The sequence below is a fragment of the Branchiostoma floridae genome, chromosome 16, assembly GCF_000003815.2.
Source record: "Branchiostoma floridae strain S238N-H82 chromosome 16, Bfl_VNyyK, whole genome shotgun sequence".
NCBI classification, from domain to species: Eukaryota; Metazoa; Chordata; class Leptocardii; order Amphioxiformes; family Branchiostomatidae; genus Branchiostoma; species Branchiostoma floridae.
Window position 1 is genome coordinate 5,045,185 of NC_049994.1, and position 17,296 is coordinate 5,062,480.

General features: G+C 41.6%; 2 protein-coding genes across 2 annotated transcripts; one reads left to right on the forward strand and one right to left on the reverse strand.

Annotated features, from left to right (window-relative positions):
* Positions 1-27: 27 nt before the first annotated feature.
* Positions 28-3,202, reverse strand: LOC118403747 (peroxisomal membrane protein 11A-like; the record flags this gene model as incomplete). The annotated part of the gene is given in 3 exon segments (XM_035802548.1): positions 28-39; positions 572-681; positions 2,972-3,202. Coding segments are annotated over 3 exon segments (178 nt in total), but the record flags the coding sequence as incomplete, so codon positions are not given.
* A 7,296-nt stretch (positions 3,203-10,498) lies between these two features.
* Positions 10,499-17,150, forward strand: LOC118403738 (arrestin domain-containing protein 3-like). Its single transcript, XM_035802537.1, has 8 exons — positions 10,499-10,599; positions 11,964-12,125; positions 12,723-12,860; positions 13,168-13,400; positions 13,932-14,114; positions 14,479-14,697; positions 15,481-15,631; positions 16,123-17,150. Exons 2-8 carry the CDS (start codon positions 12,002-12,004, stop codon positions 16,254-16,256), a joined length of 1,182 nt encoding a protein of 393 aa, XP_035658430.1. The 5' UTR covers positions 10,499-10,599; positions 11,964-12,001; the 3' UTR covers positions 16,257-17,150.
* The last annotated feature ends 146 nt before the right edge of the window (positions 17,151-17,296 follow it).

Sequence of the window (17,296 nt, forward strand, 5' to 3'; positions counted from 1 at the left end):
CAGCGTCCACGGAATTCAGACTGTTACCGAATCTCATCACTGCAACACAAGATGGAAGAGATTTGTTAAGAATTGCCATTTGTTCAATGCTCAAAGCAGCAATGGTCTTTCGCGTGTGTAAAAACACAAGCATCCTACAAAATTCAGACTGATAGTACACAACTATATGTATTGGCATCCTTACTGTTAGTTACCAACCTCTAAGAGCTGTTCTTTTGGTGGCTTACAATATGCTATATATAGATCAAAGATACTGCCACAAGAGATCTAGTACAATAGAATTGATATGCCATCAGAGAAAGAAAGCATATCATAAGCCCCAGAAAAGACCGACAGAGCCTGCTATAAGAAGGCTAAATACTGGCTCTACCCCTAGGGAATTGCCAAAAATAGCTGCACTAAGTATAACATTACATGAAACTAGAAGGAAAGGGACTCAGTAATATTTCATTGAGTTTGTGTGTGTGTTCGTGTGTGTGTGTGTGTGTGTGTTCGTGTGTGTATGTGTGTGTGTGTGTGTGTGTCTGTTAAGGGGGTTGTTACGGATGTGAAAAAGATGAGGTAGCCTTACATTTTCTGGTCATGCTGACTTGAGACTCCAGTTTCTTCATCTTGCCCACAACATCAGTGTTTGTACTGCCGAGTACTGCACGCAGGAAGATACTGCCATATTGCACTGTCCTACAGTAAAAAACAGACATAGTACAGACATTACTTTTTTTAGTCAAAGGGAGAAATGGGTTGCAGTATTGAAATTGTGATGTCCCTGTAGCTCAACTGGTAGCAGCCTCACAGTTGAGCCCCTGGTTGATTTAGCTGGCAACTAGGAGACCCTGGTTAAATCCTTGGTCTAAAGGCATCTTGAATGGGGCTGCACTCATCTTTCAGAACATAAACATTTCAGCTCCTAAGTTGGTCCCAATAAGTTGGTAACTGGGAGATCCTGGTTCAATCCTGGGTAGGGCATCTCGATTGGGGCTGCGTCCGTCTTTCTAGCCTGGTTACCAAACCCCAGCCCGATCTCAAGTATCTGTCGTGCAGGGGTCTGGCAGGATGGCATAGGCCGGATTCTCAATTTTGCCCCTTATAGTGGGCAAAAAACTCCACCAATAGAACAGCAGTAGGATCAGCAGGAGGTAATTACACCCCTGCCATGATTGGTTAAAGACCCCCAACTGTATGTTTTGAATCCATAACAGTGGCCACCAAGTACCTGATTCGCTACTGTGATAGCCTGCTGACCAACTGTGGTGTGTTGTAGCTGGCTACCTGTGGTGTGAGTGGTAATAAATCCTAGGTTCTCCTCCCTCTGATAAAGGCCCTCGAGAACATTTCTACAGCCATCCTGCCAGACCCCAACACAAAATGTATTTTTGAGGTTGGGGTATGGTATCCAGGCTACCGTCTTTCAGAAGGGACGAAAAATGGAGGTCCCGTGTTTGAGGAGGTGCCATTAGCTAACAGACCCTCCCTGTAGAAATATACTCTGGAACAGCAAGGAAAGGGAACTTCAAGGGTCCAAACCAAAGAACAAAAAAATCCATAAACTTTGCCAACAACAATTACAATGACCACAAAATTGTCATGGACGCGATACATATACAGCAGAACACTATAAACTGTTTGCATTTGACCAATTGGATTCCATATATCATCATATAGGCATTGTTTAGCTGATAACAAATCAGGAATAAATATGTCCATCAATAAATCAATGGGCAAATCTTTTCCAGAAATCTTCAATTGTTTTTTATTCAAATTTTTGAATGCAGCATTTTTCACCTTGCAACTTTCTACCAGACAGTAAAAATGAGGTCATCTTTGCTTAGGATAAATAATTACCAACACATCTGGGCATTGACCAATCAAAGGTCTCCTTCTTGTGACATTTAGGTCATTGAACCCTTAATAGGTCAGACAATAGTCACTAAGTCAGTGACCAATCAAAAGTCTTCTTCTTGTGACATTTAGGTCATTGAACCCTTTATAGGTCAGACACTACCAAATCTGCCTGTGATCATTCTTCTATATCAGTTGCTGCAAACCTCTCAAGGCATCATGAACAAATATGAAGGATTTAAAAATATTCGTTACTTCAAAAAGGTCTCTGAGTACAGGCTAATGTAATTTTTGTAAACACAGCAAAATATTATTTTACATATTGGTCACCACACAAAGATCAAAGTTTAGTGTAGTTGCCAGAAGCAATGAGATATATGCTGTGGGAAATCTCATTTTGAACACAGACAGGAACACTAGAGGCAGGGCTATTTCAATAGAATTGAAGGACATTCTCGATTTTTCATGTCCAGACAACAAAGGTCGTTGGTAGATGCAGAATCATACAGTTGTCGCTTATTTTGTAAGCACATGCAGCATAGGTCAGCAAGTATCTTGTTGTTTCAGTTGTAGATACTTTATATTTCAAAGTTGCTTAGCCCTCGAGGCACCTCCTCAAACACAGTTCCCCCACTTTACGCCCAACTATTTATGAGTGTATCCAAAATACACGCTTACTTTCCAACTATTCCTGACAATGAAAAATCAATCCTACTATTAAAATCAAAGAACCCACACATTATAAAAGAAGTGGGTAAATTCGTCTTCCACTGCCTAAAGAGAAAAAGTCTAACCCAACAAAACCAGTATAATGTACACTAGCATAGCATATAGTCATAGAATGTAGTTCCTAGCACCTTTGTATTTTCCTTATTTTACATGTTGTTTGTACCTGCAATTAGCCCTTCGGGCAAGAACTTGCAATAAACATATCAATTAATATTCCAAAAGACGGGCCGGGTGCAGCCCCAACCGAAGATGCCCTTCCCAGGGTTGAACCGGGGTCTCTCAGTTACAAACCGAGTGTGTGTCTGAAGCTACGAGTTAAGCCAAAAGAGTATCCCTCGTTTCTATCGTAAGCCGTTATACATGTATAACGTTGTTACCTCACCTTTAGGTGACCCACACATACCTGAACAGCTTGTCCCGTCCTTTCGTCTGTGCACTGAAGTTTATAAACGCTTCCATGTCCCTGTGTGAATCTTACCAAACCAGTCGGTCGTTGTGAAGACGTACGATCGTGACACAGCACTTGTACGACCGCGACACTTTACATGACACGTTTTCTAACGCGTGGGGCGGCCAGAACACGATTTAAAACCCTCGTGTCCAAAATCTGAATTAGGGCAAGGGTCGAAGGTCAATGACCTAGAGGGCATTGAAATGGCATGCTCGTACGGTGAGGAAAGAATATATAGTGTGCTTTTTCCGTCCGCTTATCATTACTTAATCACTTGGAGTATATGAAATTTCTTTGTCATCGAAAGTTCTAGATCTGATGTTTTGTTAGCCTTCATTGTTTATTTTTTACGTAGAATTTTAAGATTTATTATCTTGTATCAAATATATTGTAGGCGACTATAAACTCGCTGTAGTCTCCAAAGTAAAACAAAAAACAAACAAAAAACAATAAAATATGTTTGTATTACTACAAGGACACCACGCATTAATTTGAGCTGTAACATTTATTTTGTCTATTTATTAACCGTTATTATTTTGTTTTGAAAATGACAGCTCAGGTCGAGTTTTCTTTTTAAGATGCCCAGTCTAGGAAAGACACACTAAATCCTTACGTATGTAATGTTATACATAGAACAAAATTTACAGCAGTTTTACAAACATCGAATAAAACTTGATAAATGGCTCTTTTTTCACAGCCACAGCTCAATTCCGCTGTCGAAAATAAAGCTCTGTTTGTGAAAAAAAGTCAGTCCCTTTATTTATTGACGTACCAACCTGATGAAACTTTTCACGGAGGTTATAAAAACTGTAAAAGGGAAAATAGTCGCGGTGGTTTCATGTACATGTGTTGGCGTTTTCACAGTGACGTCTTCACTGCGAACTTGGAGTCACCGCGAACATTTCTCCTTATACAGTAAACCCCTACATCAAGCAGTTTCAACCTCGAACCTAAAAAAATGTACTTCTGATAATCATTTTCTCCCTATGCCGCAATATCAAATCCCCGCGACTATTTTCCTTTCACAGTAATATAGGTAACAGAAACTGTAACAGTTGTAAACATAAGCACCACCATGAATGAATGTCTAGATTCAAGAGCTCTCAAAGTCAAAGTTTCTTGCGTATACAATTGCAGCAGGTCCAACGTTTATTTATTCATCTCAAAACATGTGGGTAGCCCCTTCAACTTGTTTGAAGTTGATTTCCAAGGGGGCCCACTACATAAATAACAAAAACGAAACGTGTTACATTCAGTAAGACAACCAGAGGACAACAAACAATATATACAAATAAACCGAAGCGTCTTTACCAAGAACAGTTGTCGAGGTCAACAAAAAACGTCAACGGTGGAGGTCAGAGGTCCATGTGCGGAGGAGTGTGTCTTAGGGCAGCTTTAAACTGCCGTAGAGTTGGTGCATGTCTAATGTCTGCCGAAAGGGTATTGTAATATGTTGCTCCTCTGTATGCAAATGTGCGGTGGCCAGCTGTGTTTGTGTAATTGGGTTTATGGAGCAAAGAGGCTTGTCTGGTGTTATGGCTGTGTAACAGGTGGTTATGTACAAAGGTGGTATCCAGGTATGCCGGGACAAGCCCGTTAATACATTTAAAGACCATCACACACATGTGTTCCTTTCTCCGCTGCGTAAGATACTTCCAGTTGAGTCTGCTGTGTAGGTCTTGGACACTGGATCGTCGCTTCATTTGTAGGATGACCCTGGCAGCTCGATTTTGAAGAACCTGAAGTTGTCGCTGCTTGGTGATGTTACAATTTTCCCAAACAATGTCGCAATACTCAAGTAGTGGTAGAATCATGCATCTGTATAACATACTTGCAATGTTGACAGTGAGACATGATCTTAAGCGTCTTAGCAAACCTATTCTCTGTGATACCTTGGAACATACCATGTCAATGTGTTCGTTCCATGAGATATTGCAGTCAAGGAGAACACCTAGGTATTTGAATTGGTACACTTGTTCAACTGTTTCCTGATCAATTTGGAGTCTAAGTGGAGGTACTGCTCTTAGCTTCCCCTTACTACCGAATAGAATCCACTTAGTCTTAGCGACATTCAGTGTTAAACGATTTGAATGTAGCCATGTGGCAAGGTTTGCTAGTTCAGAGTTTAAGGTGTTCTCTATGACTCTAGCGTCCTTGCTGGAACAGAAAATAGCAGTATCATCTGCATACAGACATACTTTACATACAGTAGAGACTGATGAAGGTAAGTCGTTTATGTACAGAATGAACAGTAGGGGGCCCAGAATAGAGCCCTGGGGTACCCCTAATGTAACTGGTAGGAAGTCGGATTCACATCCATTTAGACTAACAGTTTGTTCTCTTCCAGCTAAGTAATCAGTGAACCAGTGATGCTCAACCCCATGTACACCAACCCAGGACAGTTTCTGTAGTAAGACATTCTGATCCACGGTATCAAATGCCTTTTTCAGATCTAAGAAAACGGCCCCCACGAGTTTACCATTCGATATGTTGTGTAACATGTAATCTGTGGCATCAATAAGGGTTGTGGCTGTAGAATGTCCAGGTCTGAAACCTGACTGTTGAGTAGCAAGAATCTGGTGTTGGTGCAGATATTCTAAGAACTGCCCATGTACTTCCTTTTCAAATGCTTTCATAATTACTGGTAACACTGAAATGGGTCTGTAGTTGTTTGGGTCATCTTGATCCCCCCCTTTGTGTATAGGTGTAACCCTGGCCCTTTTCCATTCTTTTGGAATGTGACCTGAGGAGAGGGACATGTTAAATATGTGAGTGACAGGTTTACAGATACATTGGGCTGCAGCTTTCAACAGTCTTGAATGAATATGATCAAGACCTGTTGCCTTGTTGTTGCTCAATGTACTGAGTTTGTTATACACAGAGTCATCATTAACCTGTTTGAATTGAAAGGTGGATGAGATCTGTCTGTACACTGTGGGGCACTGTAGGGTCAGTGTCTGTTGTGTGAACCTCTCTGCAAGCTTCCTGCCAACTGTAACAAAGAAGTTGTTAAAACAGTTTGCTATGCTGAGTGGATCACAGAGATGTTGTCCTGCCCAGTTGAGAGTCTTTGTAATAACAGAGCTCTTTCTGGGTAAGATTTCCTTAACTGCTGTCCATATTCGGTTTGGTTCTGACGAGCAGTTTTCCAGCTTGAGTTGGCAGTAGTTGGCCTTTGCCTGCTTAACTAGTCTGTTTACTTTGTTCCGTGTGGCCCTGTAACCCTCCCAGTCTGTGCTGTCCCCAGTCTTCCGAGCCCTAGCTTTCATATTGTCCCTTTCAAACATCATTTTCTTTATGTCTGCTGAGAGCCAGGGGGGCTGCATAGCTTTAGAGCGCTTGGAGATATAGGGAGCATGAATGTCACTAATGGTGATAAAGAAGGACTTAAATATTGACCATGCTTCTTCTACACAGGTAGCCTGGTAAACGGGGCTCCAATCAAGAGCCTTAAGGTCAGTGAGAAAGTCCTCTTCTTGGAACTTTGTAAACTTGCGTGAGGTTACATACTTAGGGGCTGAGTTTGGGCGTTTACCCTTTCTAATACAGTACACTGCATAGTGATCAGAGAGGGTACAATTAACTACCCCATAGTCATTAACTCTATGTATGTCACTGCAGTAGACATGGTCTATAAGACTACTCGAATGTTGGTTTACTCTAGTAGGTGTATTAATTACCTGCTGTAGTTGGAACTCACGGCTTAGGTATTTTAGCGACTTAGCACCTGGACTACTGTTTGAGTTAATGTCAACATTGAAATCGCCCAGAAGAAACAGTTCGGAGTCTGACTTGGTCAGACTCCATTTCTCAAGAGCATCCCTCAACAGGGAGAAAAACTCTACAGGGCTTGATGGTGGTCTGTATACAGACGCAATGGTGATGGGTTTAGTGTAAGGTATGTTTACTGTGCAGAAAACTGCCTCTAGGCCAGGCTGTTTTAGCTCAGGTACTTCTGTATGGCTGTAAGCCTCTGACACATATATCGCAACCCCACCCCCGTGTCTGTTCCTGTCATTTCTGTACAGGTGATAGCCCTCTATATGTAGCTCTGAGTCCAGGATCGTACTGTCCAGGTGGGTTTCACTAACCGTCATAACATCAACATTATTGGAAGACATAAATACATACAATTGATCCAACTTGCTATACAGACTACAGATATTGAGATGTACAATGGTTAGGCCCTTTGATGGAGGTATCTTAGCAGTACTTTCCAAGATTTCTTCGTCATTCACACAATCAAAGACGCTACTAGAAGTACTATTGTCATTGCTTGAAGAATCAAAAAATGAATCACTAAAGCAAGGAAGCAAACAGGGGTTACAATACCAATACTGATCTGAGTTCGCTAGGGTGAAGTATTCATGGGTATCCATACCCGTACAATTTATATGAAACCACTTATCACATAAGTCGCAGCATATTCCCTTCTGATTCTTCCGCACACACTTATTACATATGCCACATGGGTCCTTAGGCCCAGGGTTGACTGCGACATCGCCAGACAAAATTAGCAAAGTGTGGAAACAGAGATGTACACAGTTTACTGAAGTCGAAGTCACAGCATTTGAGGTGTTCTTTTCCCTGACATTTCCACCCAATGGGAATAGCAGAGTACAAGTGTGGTGACTTAGTGTGACGGCACTGAAGTAGGTACAGTTGACATGGCCAGACAGTTTGTATACAGTGGAATTAGACTGAGACCTGACATGGCTCATATTGATTACAGGATATGCAAACTGAAGTATGACTATGGCAAATGTTGCCAGATTCACGTACGTGGATTTGGCCATCTTTGTGCAGAGAATGATATTACTATGCTAAAATATTATGTAGGACGGGAGTAAGGCAGAGTTACACAATTTGCATATCTTTACACAGGATTTATGGAATGCATCGCACAGGTGAGAAAATCATACAACAGGTATTGTAATAACAAAAGTGAAACAAAGGTAAAGTATATATTACTCACCTCCAAGTGGTACCTCGTACTAAAATCTATAGCGTCAGCTGGAGAGACCCCTAAGAGTAAGAGGCCCGTCCGCCCTCCCCACAAACTGCGGGGACTGGAGGCTAGGGCAAAATTCAGTTGACAACGCCGTAGAGTTTAGGTTGGAAATAGGGTATGGTCACTACCCAGTCAGCAGGAGTGCTTAACTACCTAAATTGCTAACTTGTTGTAGTTTTAAAGACCAGAAAGAACGAAAATTAGGGGATTTACTCTCCAGTAGACAAGGAGGCAGCCATCTTGGAAGGTGTTGACCTCTGACCTGTAAGGCAAAGGCAACGTAAGGCAAAGTGGAGTATATTGTACAATGTCATTAGCTATATAGTAAGGCATGTAGATATTTACAATATTGAAACAAAACACAGTGTACAACGTTAGACATACATACATACAATAGATTTAAGGGACCGTACGGCATTTAGCGAGGGGGGAGGGCCGGTCGCCAGGGGGGGGAGGGCCAAGCAAAAAAATATTTTGCCAGGGGGAGGGCCTAGCAAATTTTTTTTTACTTGGGGGGAGGGCCAAGCAAAAAAAAAATAGCTTGGTCTGCCAGCAAAATATGTCCCTTAAAATCCAAGAAACGGCGTTTCAGAGGGTCAAGATTTCAAAATTTTTCTTGACCTCTGCAAAGGATCGCCCGAGGTTGGCGCTCGGGATACAGTGAAAATGCGAAAGGGAGGGGGCGGGGCTTATGCATGACGCCCTCGAAAACCTTCTTCACGCACAGAAATGTTATTAAACTCTAGATTAGTCTGCCAGCAAAATTTACCCCTGTCTTATTGCCCTCAAAATGTAAGAAATGGCGTTTCAGAGCTCGAGAGTAAATATTTGCAAATTTCCCTGGATCCCTTTTGACGTGACCGGCCTCGCGCCTTTGATGACCGACATCGTGATAATGTGTTTGGGGGGGATTTAATTTTGTATTTTTAAATTGAAATGCTATTAAAGTTAGCTTTGTTTGTCAGCAAAATATCTCCTCAAACTGAAGGAAATAGCTTTTAAGAGGGTCAAGATTTCAAAATTCTCCCGGACCTACCTTGCGATTCTTCGTGCCTTTGGCGCCGAACATGGTGTTCGGAACGTCGTTCTCAAAAACTTGAAACCCTCGTATTTTTTTTTTTTTCATAGAAATGTCATCTAACCAGCAAATTTTCCCATAAAAAAGCAATGCAGGAAATCGTGGCAAAAAAAGCGTGGCATTTCTAAAAGATCTCCTGCAAGTCTGCGGTCTCACGCCCGCCGGCGGCTAGAGAGAGGCGACCGATCTTACCCCGCCGCGGGAAAATCAGCGTCACGCGTCGGCGCCCCCCTCCCCACTACAGTTTTGGAAGTCGAATCGTGCTGTCGTTTTGGTTTTCATTTTTCCCCCCGATTTACCGTAAGTTATTACCACCATAGAACCAAGAAAAAGTCCAAAATATAGGTAAATTGAAAATAGTTTCCGTCAAGCCGCTCAGGTCCGCGAGCTTGCAATACGTTACAAAATTTAGGGAGCGGGGCGCGCGCCGCTTCGTGGCGCAGATCTACTAGAAATCCAGGTACAAATGCTTTTTAGGGTGTGTTTTAATATCAAAACAATGAAATAGCTTCTATAAAGCAAATATTTATGCCTCTATGAAGCACATATTTATCCCTCTATTTAGCAGATATTTTGAGCCATTCTGTTTTCCTTTTTTTACTAGGGGTGAGAGATCTGCTTCTCGATGAAAATCATGAAAAAGTATGACGCAAAGCACATTTCCAAATGCGGGAGCGCAGTGTTTTATTGGCGTCTTGAATATTTTTTTCAAAGTTGATAGGAGGGGGGAGGGCCAAGCAAAAATATTTTGTCTTGGGGGGAGGGCCTAGCAAAAAAAATTTTACCTGGGGGGAGGGCCATGCAAAAATTTTTTGACCCGACCCTCTGGCGACCGGCCCTCCCCCCTCACTAAACGCCGTACGGTCCCTAAGGTGCCCTCTCACTGGCGTCAAGCTTGCGTCACTGCGGGGTTCGTTCACTGCGTCACTGTTTTGTTATTTTTTCCCCCCGATATTTCATAATTTAGATATTGCGTGATATGTTAAAGTATGACTTTAATAGAAGACGACAAAATACACAAAAAGTAAGAAAATTCGTTCCTTATCTCTGAGATTCGTTGAGTATCTTTCGAACCCCGTAGTGACGCAAGCGTGACGTATTAAGTGCAGTGAGAGTGCACCTTTAGGTTCTATACAATATTGATAGGAGACACTGTGAGGATCTTAATATCTAGTATATCAATTATGTTTACATTCTTACGTCGATACCCTGAGGTTCCGTTTTTGCATGAATGTATATAATTATGTATTGTCCTAGGTGTACAGAAACAGTTTTATGAAGTTTCAAAGTACGCGAATGTTGATACAGTCAGCTCAGTCTGGCAAGGTTGGAAATCACGTGACCACAACATGTGTCAACAACACAGGTGACCTCTGACCTTGTATGTACTATGAGTCACACCCACACGGCCCTGGCCTGAGTCGACCTGTAGGCTGTCCCACACAAACGCCACTGCCACTGCCACAACGCTCTTCAACGTTGTCTTATCAGGTGGATAACAAACTTTACACTTTGTTTCTTAGTTCTGCTTTAGAATGCATATTTGTTATCAGCGTATACGTAGCATGTGTTGCCTCAAGCAAGGTTTGCCTGTATGTAACGTTACGTTTAAATGTTTGTAAACCTTTTACCTTGTGTGTACATCAAGATCTCCATGCTGTTAAGTGCCATTGCAAAGTTACGCCTTTGTTTTGGGACTGTGAGACACAGATATGTACGATCGAGTGACTGAATCCTCAATTGGATGTTTCAGGTGTAAACAAAGTAACACAACACCGGGTTAGGATTCAGTACAGTTTCAGTAGTCTGAGGGTTTAAGCCCGATCACATACGATCTCTCTACGACCATTCATGATGTTTGTAGCACGCAAAGTACGGCGAAATAAGACCGTTTGGAAATCTAGCTGTCCGTCAAGGGTCTGGCAACTGTGCACAAAATTATGATGATCGCACGCTAAGTTTCACTGAGGTTCGTTATTCTAGTTCCGGTATACATGTACCTTGTTTACCTGTATAACAAGATGGCTACCATCATGACTTCAGGTAACGACTTATTTGCTTATATCCATTTCATACACTCCGGAGATGTAATTTTGACTGTAATTACCGATGACGTTAGTTGTTGCTATGGGATCCTTTGGAGTTTGCGAAGGGCATGTTAGCAGGAATCAAAAAGCAGGAGTGATTCGGCCCTTGACTTTACCAAGGACGTTAACGTTATATAATGTATATAAGATCAAAATGCCTGATTCGGCCATTGGCTGTACCAAGGACGTTGACGTTATATAACGTCCTTGGTTTTAATAACTCGCCAGCGTTAGGGGTCAAGGTTGGGGTTAGGGTTGGGTTAAGGTTGGGTTAGGGTTAGGGATAGGGTTAGGGTTGGGGGTCAGCGTTGGGGTTAGGGTCAGGGTTGGGGTTGGGTTAACGTTAGGGTTAGGGTTGGAGTTAGGGGTCAGGGTTAGGGTAAGGGTCATGGTATATAACATTAGTTGTATTAAACTAGATAGCCAAGGGTATGAAAGGGTTGTAAATATGACTTTTGACCGTATGGATGGCGTCATGAAAATCTGTTATCTGTAATATTATTTTCTAAGAGAAAATACAGCCCTTAGGTGCACTGAAACTTTGTTTTATATATTCATAATGATCAAAGCTACAGCTGTATGTTCACATGTCTTGACATGTACTAACTGTCCCGTTGTTATTAAGCAAGTAAGCAAGCAGTTATTAAAAACCAATTTCGTCTTATTCCGTACAATTACCGTTCCTTTGTTTAGTCTATTCATGAGAAAACTATGGCAAGTCAAAATGCCAGTTTAGCAAGGGAGCAAACCTTAAACTTTCTCCCACAGATTTTAAAAGATTTGACCGTTGACCACCACACGTCACCATGCCTGACACTGCTCTCCGGTCCTTCGACATCACCTTCGAAAACAACATGGACGTGTTCCAAGCCGGCCAGATCGTCAAGGGACAGGTGGAGCTGGAGCTAGATCAGGATATGAAGATGAGATGTACGTATCAAATCAGATGAAGACGTAGAATTAGACTCGAAACAGCTATAGATTCTTCAAACTGTGAATTACTGATACTGTAGACTTGAATTACTGACAGTGTGGACACGAGTTACTGACATTGTAGACACGGTGCGTTACCGATAGTGTAGACATGAATTACTGACAGTATAGACAAGACTTACTGATCATAACAGTGTAGACATGAATTACTTACAGTATAGACATGAATTACTGACAATGTAGACGTGAATTACTGACAGTGTAGACGTGAATTGCTGACAGCGTAGGCATGAATTACTGACCATGTAGACACGAATTTCTGGCAATATAGTCATGAATTACTGACAGTTTAGACATGAATTACTGACAGTGTAGACATGAATTACAGTGTAGACGTGTGTTACTGGCAATGTAGACGTGAATTACTGACAGTGTAGACGTGTACTCTCACGATTGCTGCCCTCCCTGTGACTGCTAAAAGTGGTATCATTTTACATTTACATGAATTACTGATGGTGTAGACATGAATTACTGACAGTGTAGACATGAATTAGTGACAGTGTGTCTGCTGTGGTATATTTTCTTCCCTGACAGTGGTAGAAGCTGGTATCCAAGTCATACTGAAAGGCGAGGCGTGGTGCAAATGGAATGAGAACGTGTCCAGGAATGAGTCAGTTACCTTCTTCTCCAGGGAACACTACTTCCAGGATGCCAAAATCCTCTGGGCTCCAAGTAACTATCATAAGACACTTTCTCTTCAGCATTTGTGGGCTTTTTCTGTCGTATCAACTGATTTCATAGACCTAAAGCAGTAAGCAATGCCATGCAATGCAAGTACACATTTATCGAGACATTTTTGGTCCATCGCCTGTTCCAAGGTGGCCCGAAAAGCTACAACCCTTCACTACTGATAGCGTTAGTGACAGCAATTTTGCAATAAACATAATGAAACGTAAGATTTTGCGAATAACCAGATTATTTTCATTTTTGTGCTTTGTGTTATCAAACTTTGTGTTTTCAAACTTTTGTGACGTTTTAGGTCAGGAAAAGAACAACTACAACCCTGTGCTGCCGGCGGGCAAATACAGCTTCCCGTTCCAGTACCAGCTCCCCAGCTCAGGGCTGCCCACCTCGTTTGAAAGTGAATACGGACGCGTGCGCTACTCTGTCGAGGCGATCATCGACCAGCCCCGAGGGAAACCCGACAAGAAATTCAAGAGAGTTTTCACCGTGCTTGACATGTATGATCTCAACGAGGACCCCAATGCAATGGTAGGGATTTGTGATTAGTTGGCTATAGCCCTGCCACTTTGTTCAATCTGCTTCTCCTTCTTCTTCCACTCTGAAGTTTTATCAAGTGTAATCCTTTCATCCTAGTTTTTCATGCTATATGTATTAACATATATGTAACCAACTGGCTACAAAATGTCTTAACGAGGCTGTACAATTAACCATTCATTCATTCGTTCATTCTTTCTTCTACTATTCCAAAATTTTCGTTAGTCTTCTGTCCCTTGTCAACTTGAAATGACATGGAGTCTGTGTCACGGAAGTGTGACGTCATTAATTGGTCGAAGGTGTCTGGCAATCTGAAACGGCCCCCGTCTTGGTCGAGGGATGGTTGATAGCCGTTGCAGACGTCACACTTACGTTTAGGTCGCATGACATAGGCAAATGTCATCTTAACTTGAGGAGGGTCAGAGGACGTACCGACAGCTTGTTGGTAAGAGCTTATATGTCAATTATTGTCAAAGATGGACCTTCATTCGAATATTTCAAAACTCTTTAAAAATGTTTTCACAGACACCATCGACTGCAAAAGGCTCTAAGACGATTGGGATGTTGATGTTTACCTCCGACCCCATCGAAGTAGACGTCAAAACGGACCGAGGCGCCTACTGTCCGGGAGAGGTCGTCAGGCTGAGCGGGACCATAACTAACGGCAGTGGAACAGACATCCGGCACACAACAGTGCAACTCATACAGGTTATACATGTTCGTTTTGTAGTTATAGCCTAGATCAAAAGACCGTTCCCATTGCCCTACTCATCTCCGTCAACATGTTGACTTTCAAAATAAAGACATAAAAAAGCATGCAAATATTTGACGGACCACCATCCACTCCCTTATTGGTCGAACCGATAATTGTCATTCTCTCATTGGTTGAGTTTTTGAGAATCAGAAGCTTTGGCCATCTAAACAACGGGCTCATATGACCCATTGCTCACGTCACCCGTGCATGAAGTCACATGTCCACAGTGCACGATTGGTTCAACTAATCAACTATCTAATAAGGACTGAACAATTCGTCGTAACTATTTGATGTTTGAATGAACTCTTTCTATTACAGATGGCTACGTGTGTTGGTTCCGGTCAGAGGATGTGTTTCGAGAATCAGACAAGAACGAAGTACGAGAGCAAAACGTTGAGCGAAGTGAAGACGATGGCAGGTTGCAAAGCCAAAAGCAGTGCCGATCTGAGTGGTGCCGGGATAGCTCTTCCCATCCCTGCCGTTCCTCCCTCTGTGAAACGGTACTGCGGCATCGTTGGTGTTGAGTACATGATTAAGGTAAGAAGCACATTAATTTTACATTAAAAATAATTATGGAAGCTCATCTGTGTTGGTAGTAATAACAGTGCAATGATAAATGTTCTTCCAACACTCAGGTGCACATGGACCACTGTCGTATTCTTCAGGATCACTGAATCCTATTAAATCCTATAAAAGATTATAAATAAAATGATTTTTTGATCCTGAAGAAATTAAAGTGACAGTGGATTATTAAAAATGTGATCCATGAATAAGAGGTTGGATAAAAGTTAAGCATTATTTGTATTGTACATTTTCAGTGCTGCATGAATGAACAGATAGTTTCATTTAAAGAAAACAGTCACTGCGTTTCACTTACCATTTCATATGTTTCCTATATTTCTTTCTTGGCACTATATTTGTTCCTGATGGGTTTTTACAGGCCTAAAATCTAGTTTTCTATAAAATCTGGAAGTGTACTTCTCTCATTTTTTCCAAAAAAGGGCTTCTACAAGTCGCAATTAGTCTAAAACACTATAAATATATACAAATGGACCATAGGCGGAGGCGTGTATTACTGACTGATTTTAATTAATAATGTGCAAGACGTCTTAACCTGAACGGGGGGCGATATTGACTTCCAAAAACCTTTGATCCATTGGTCATTGGTCAAGTCAAGTCTCGTGTCCAGAGCGAATGGGTCACATAGCTCAAGAGGACTGAGCCAGTAAAAAAAATCCGGTCGGTCCTATCTTTTTAGTTGGCAAACAGTTTAATTTCTCCATAACGTCCAAGTCATGTATGCTTTTTTCTTCTTCACAGTTTATCGTGAACATCCCGGGACTGCACAAGAACCTAGAGGTGGAGCTGCCAATCACCATCGGCGTCATCCCCCTCAGGACTTATTACCCACAATCCCCTTCTTTCCCCCAACATCCGGTGGACCAACCGCCACAGTACGCAGAGGGACCCCGTAAGTACCTTGGCTCTAGTCTGTGACTGTCAAGTAGTAATGTGTAGTACTGTAGCTTGAGTGATCTTTGATGTAGGTTCTAGCAATTCATGTGGATTTATGTTCACATTTACGGAAGGGAAACATATTGTTTTTGCTCTGTTTGCTCATCTTCTTCTCAGCCTATACTTCTTCTTCCGTTCCAAACAACTAAGGTCAATGACCTGGAGTAAACAGCTGTCGCCATGGTAACTGATACAGTAGTAGACAGCCTGTGGTATTTGATTGCATAATGTAGCAAGTGGCAGAATAGAGCTGAAAGGGGCTGGTTCACCGCATATATGAATGTGTTTGAGTAAGCAGTAAGAATGGACAGAGCTGTAGGTTCTTAGTGTATACCATGTGAAGGTAAACATTATGTATCTGCTTGCTAATGTCGTTCTTCTTTCTTCTATGTCATAAATACGAAGAGAGCATCAAAGTATGATGATGGTTTTCTTATCCGTTTCCAGCTCCACCTTACTATGCGGTCGCGACACCTGCTAAGATCGAAAAGGACCAGGCAGACAGAGGAGCTGAGTGCCTGGGCCCCAAGGAGTATGTCCCCAAGTACGCCTACTACGACTGGAATGGGAAGCAACCTTAGTTGGCCCAAACGAAATTTGGAATCATTCTGTGCCTTCCTGTTATAGGAATTCTAAACTTCACTATTCTAAACTACTCTTCCTGGAGTCGTACACATAAAATAAAATATAAATGAAATACATGAAAATTAAAAATATCTTAACAACAAATGCGGAAATTTAGTGTAAAATGATAAGCAGAGGTCAGAGGTCAAAATAAAGAAACCGAAGTGATCATACATTACAAAAGTGAATAGCAGAAGAACTTAACTTAATTGAATAAACACACATCTAACCAAAAGTAAATTATTATAATAACACAACATGAATATCAGGATAAAGGTCAACATCAACATAAAGTTCAGGACATATGGCCACTATATACAGATCCCAGTTTTCTACCAATCATATTAAAGGACTGCATGGCATAAGGGACCACATTGTGATCATAGGTACCTTTTACTAACTTAGTGCCAAAAAAGTCTGCTGGTGATCTTTATGACTATCTTACGAAGTTACTTAGCTAAGACTGCATAGATAGGTTCAATGCCATTCTTGCAAACTTATCTTGCAAGCTCCAATTTGTAACACTAGTTCACCTTTATCCGCGGGGTGACCTTTATCCGCTGTCTTTAAAAACAGCACATTTAGGAGTATTAAGTCTGCGGACTGTGGTTCCAAATTTGCAATATTTTCAATCTGTTCCGATTTGAAACCAGCGTCCGTCGACTTCATATCCCTAAATCCCTAAACAACGGATATAGGTCACCCTCGGATTAAGGTGAACCAGCGTTATATCATATGTGTTCTTATACGTGTAATCAATCATGCAATATTACTCTAGAAAAGGTCTAGATCTTTTAATCACTTTATGTGTGTATATAAATATGGCTTGTATGATATTAATTTATGCCCACATTCAAGCAACTGTTTATATGTTAAACGTTATACTTTTTTCTTCATGAATTTCTCAACTTCAATAATTTTTGTAAACGGTCGGAGGTTTCAGATAGCATCCGGTGTATTTTCGTCAGTCACCATGGTCTTGTTTAGATACTCCTGT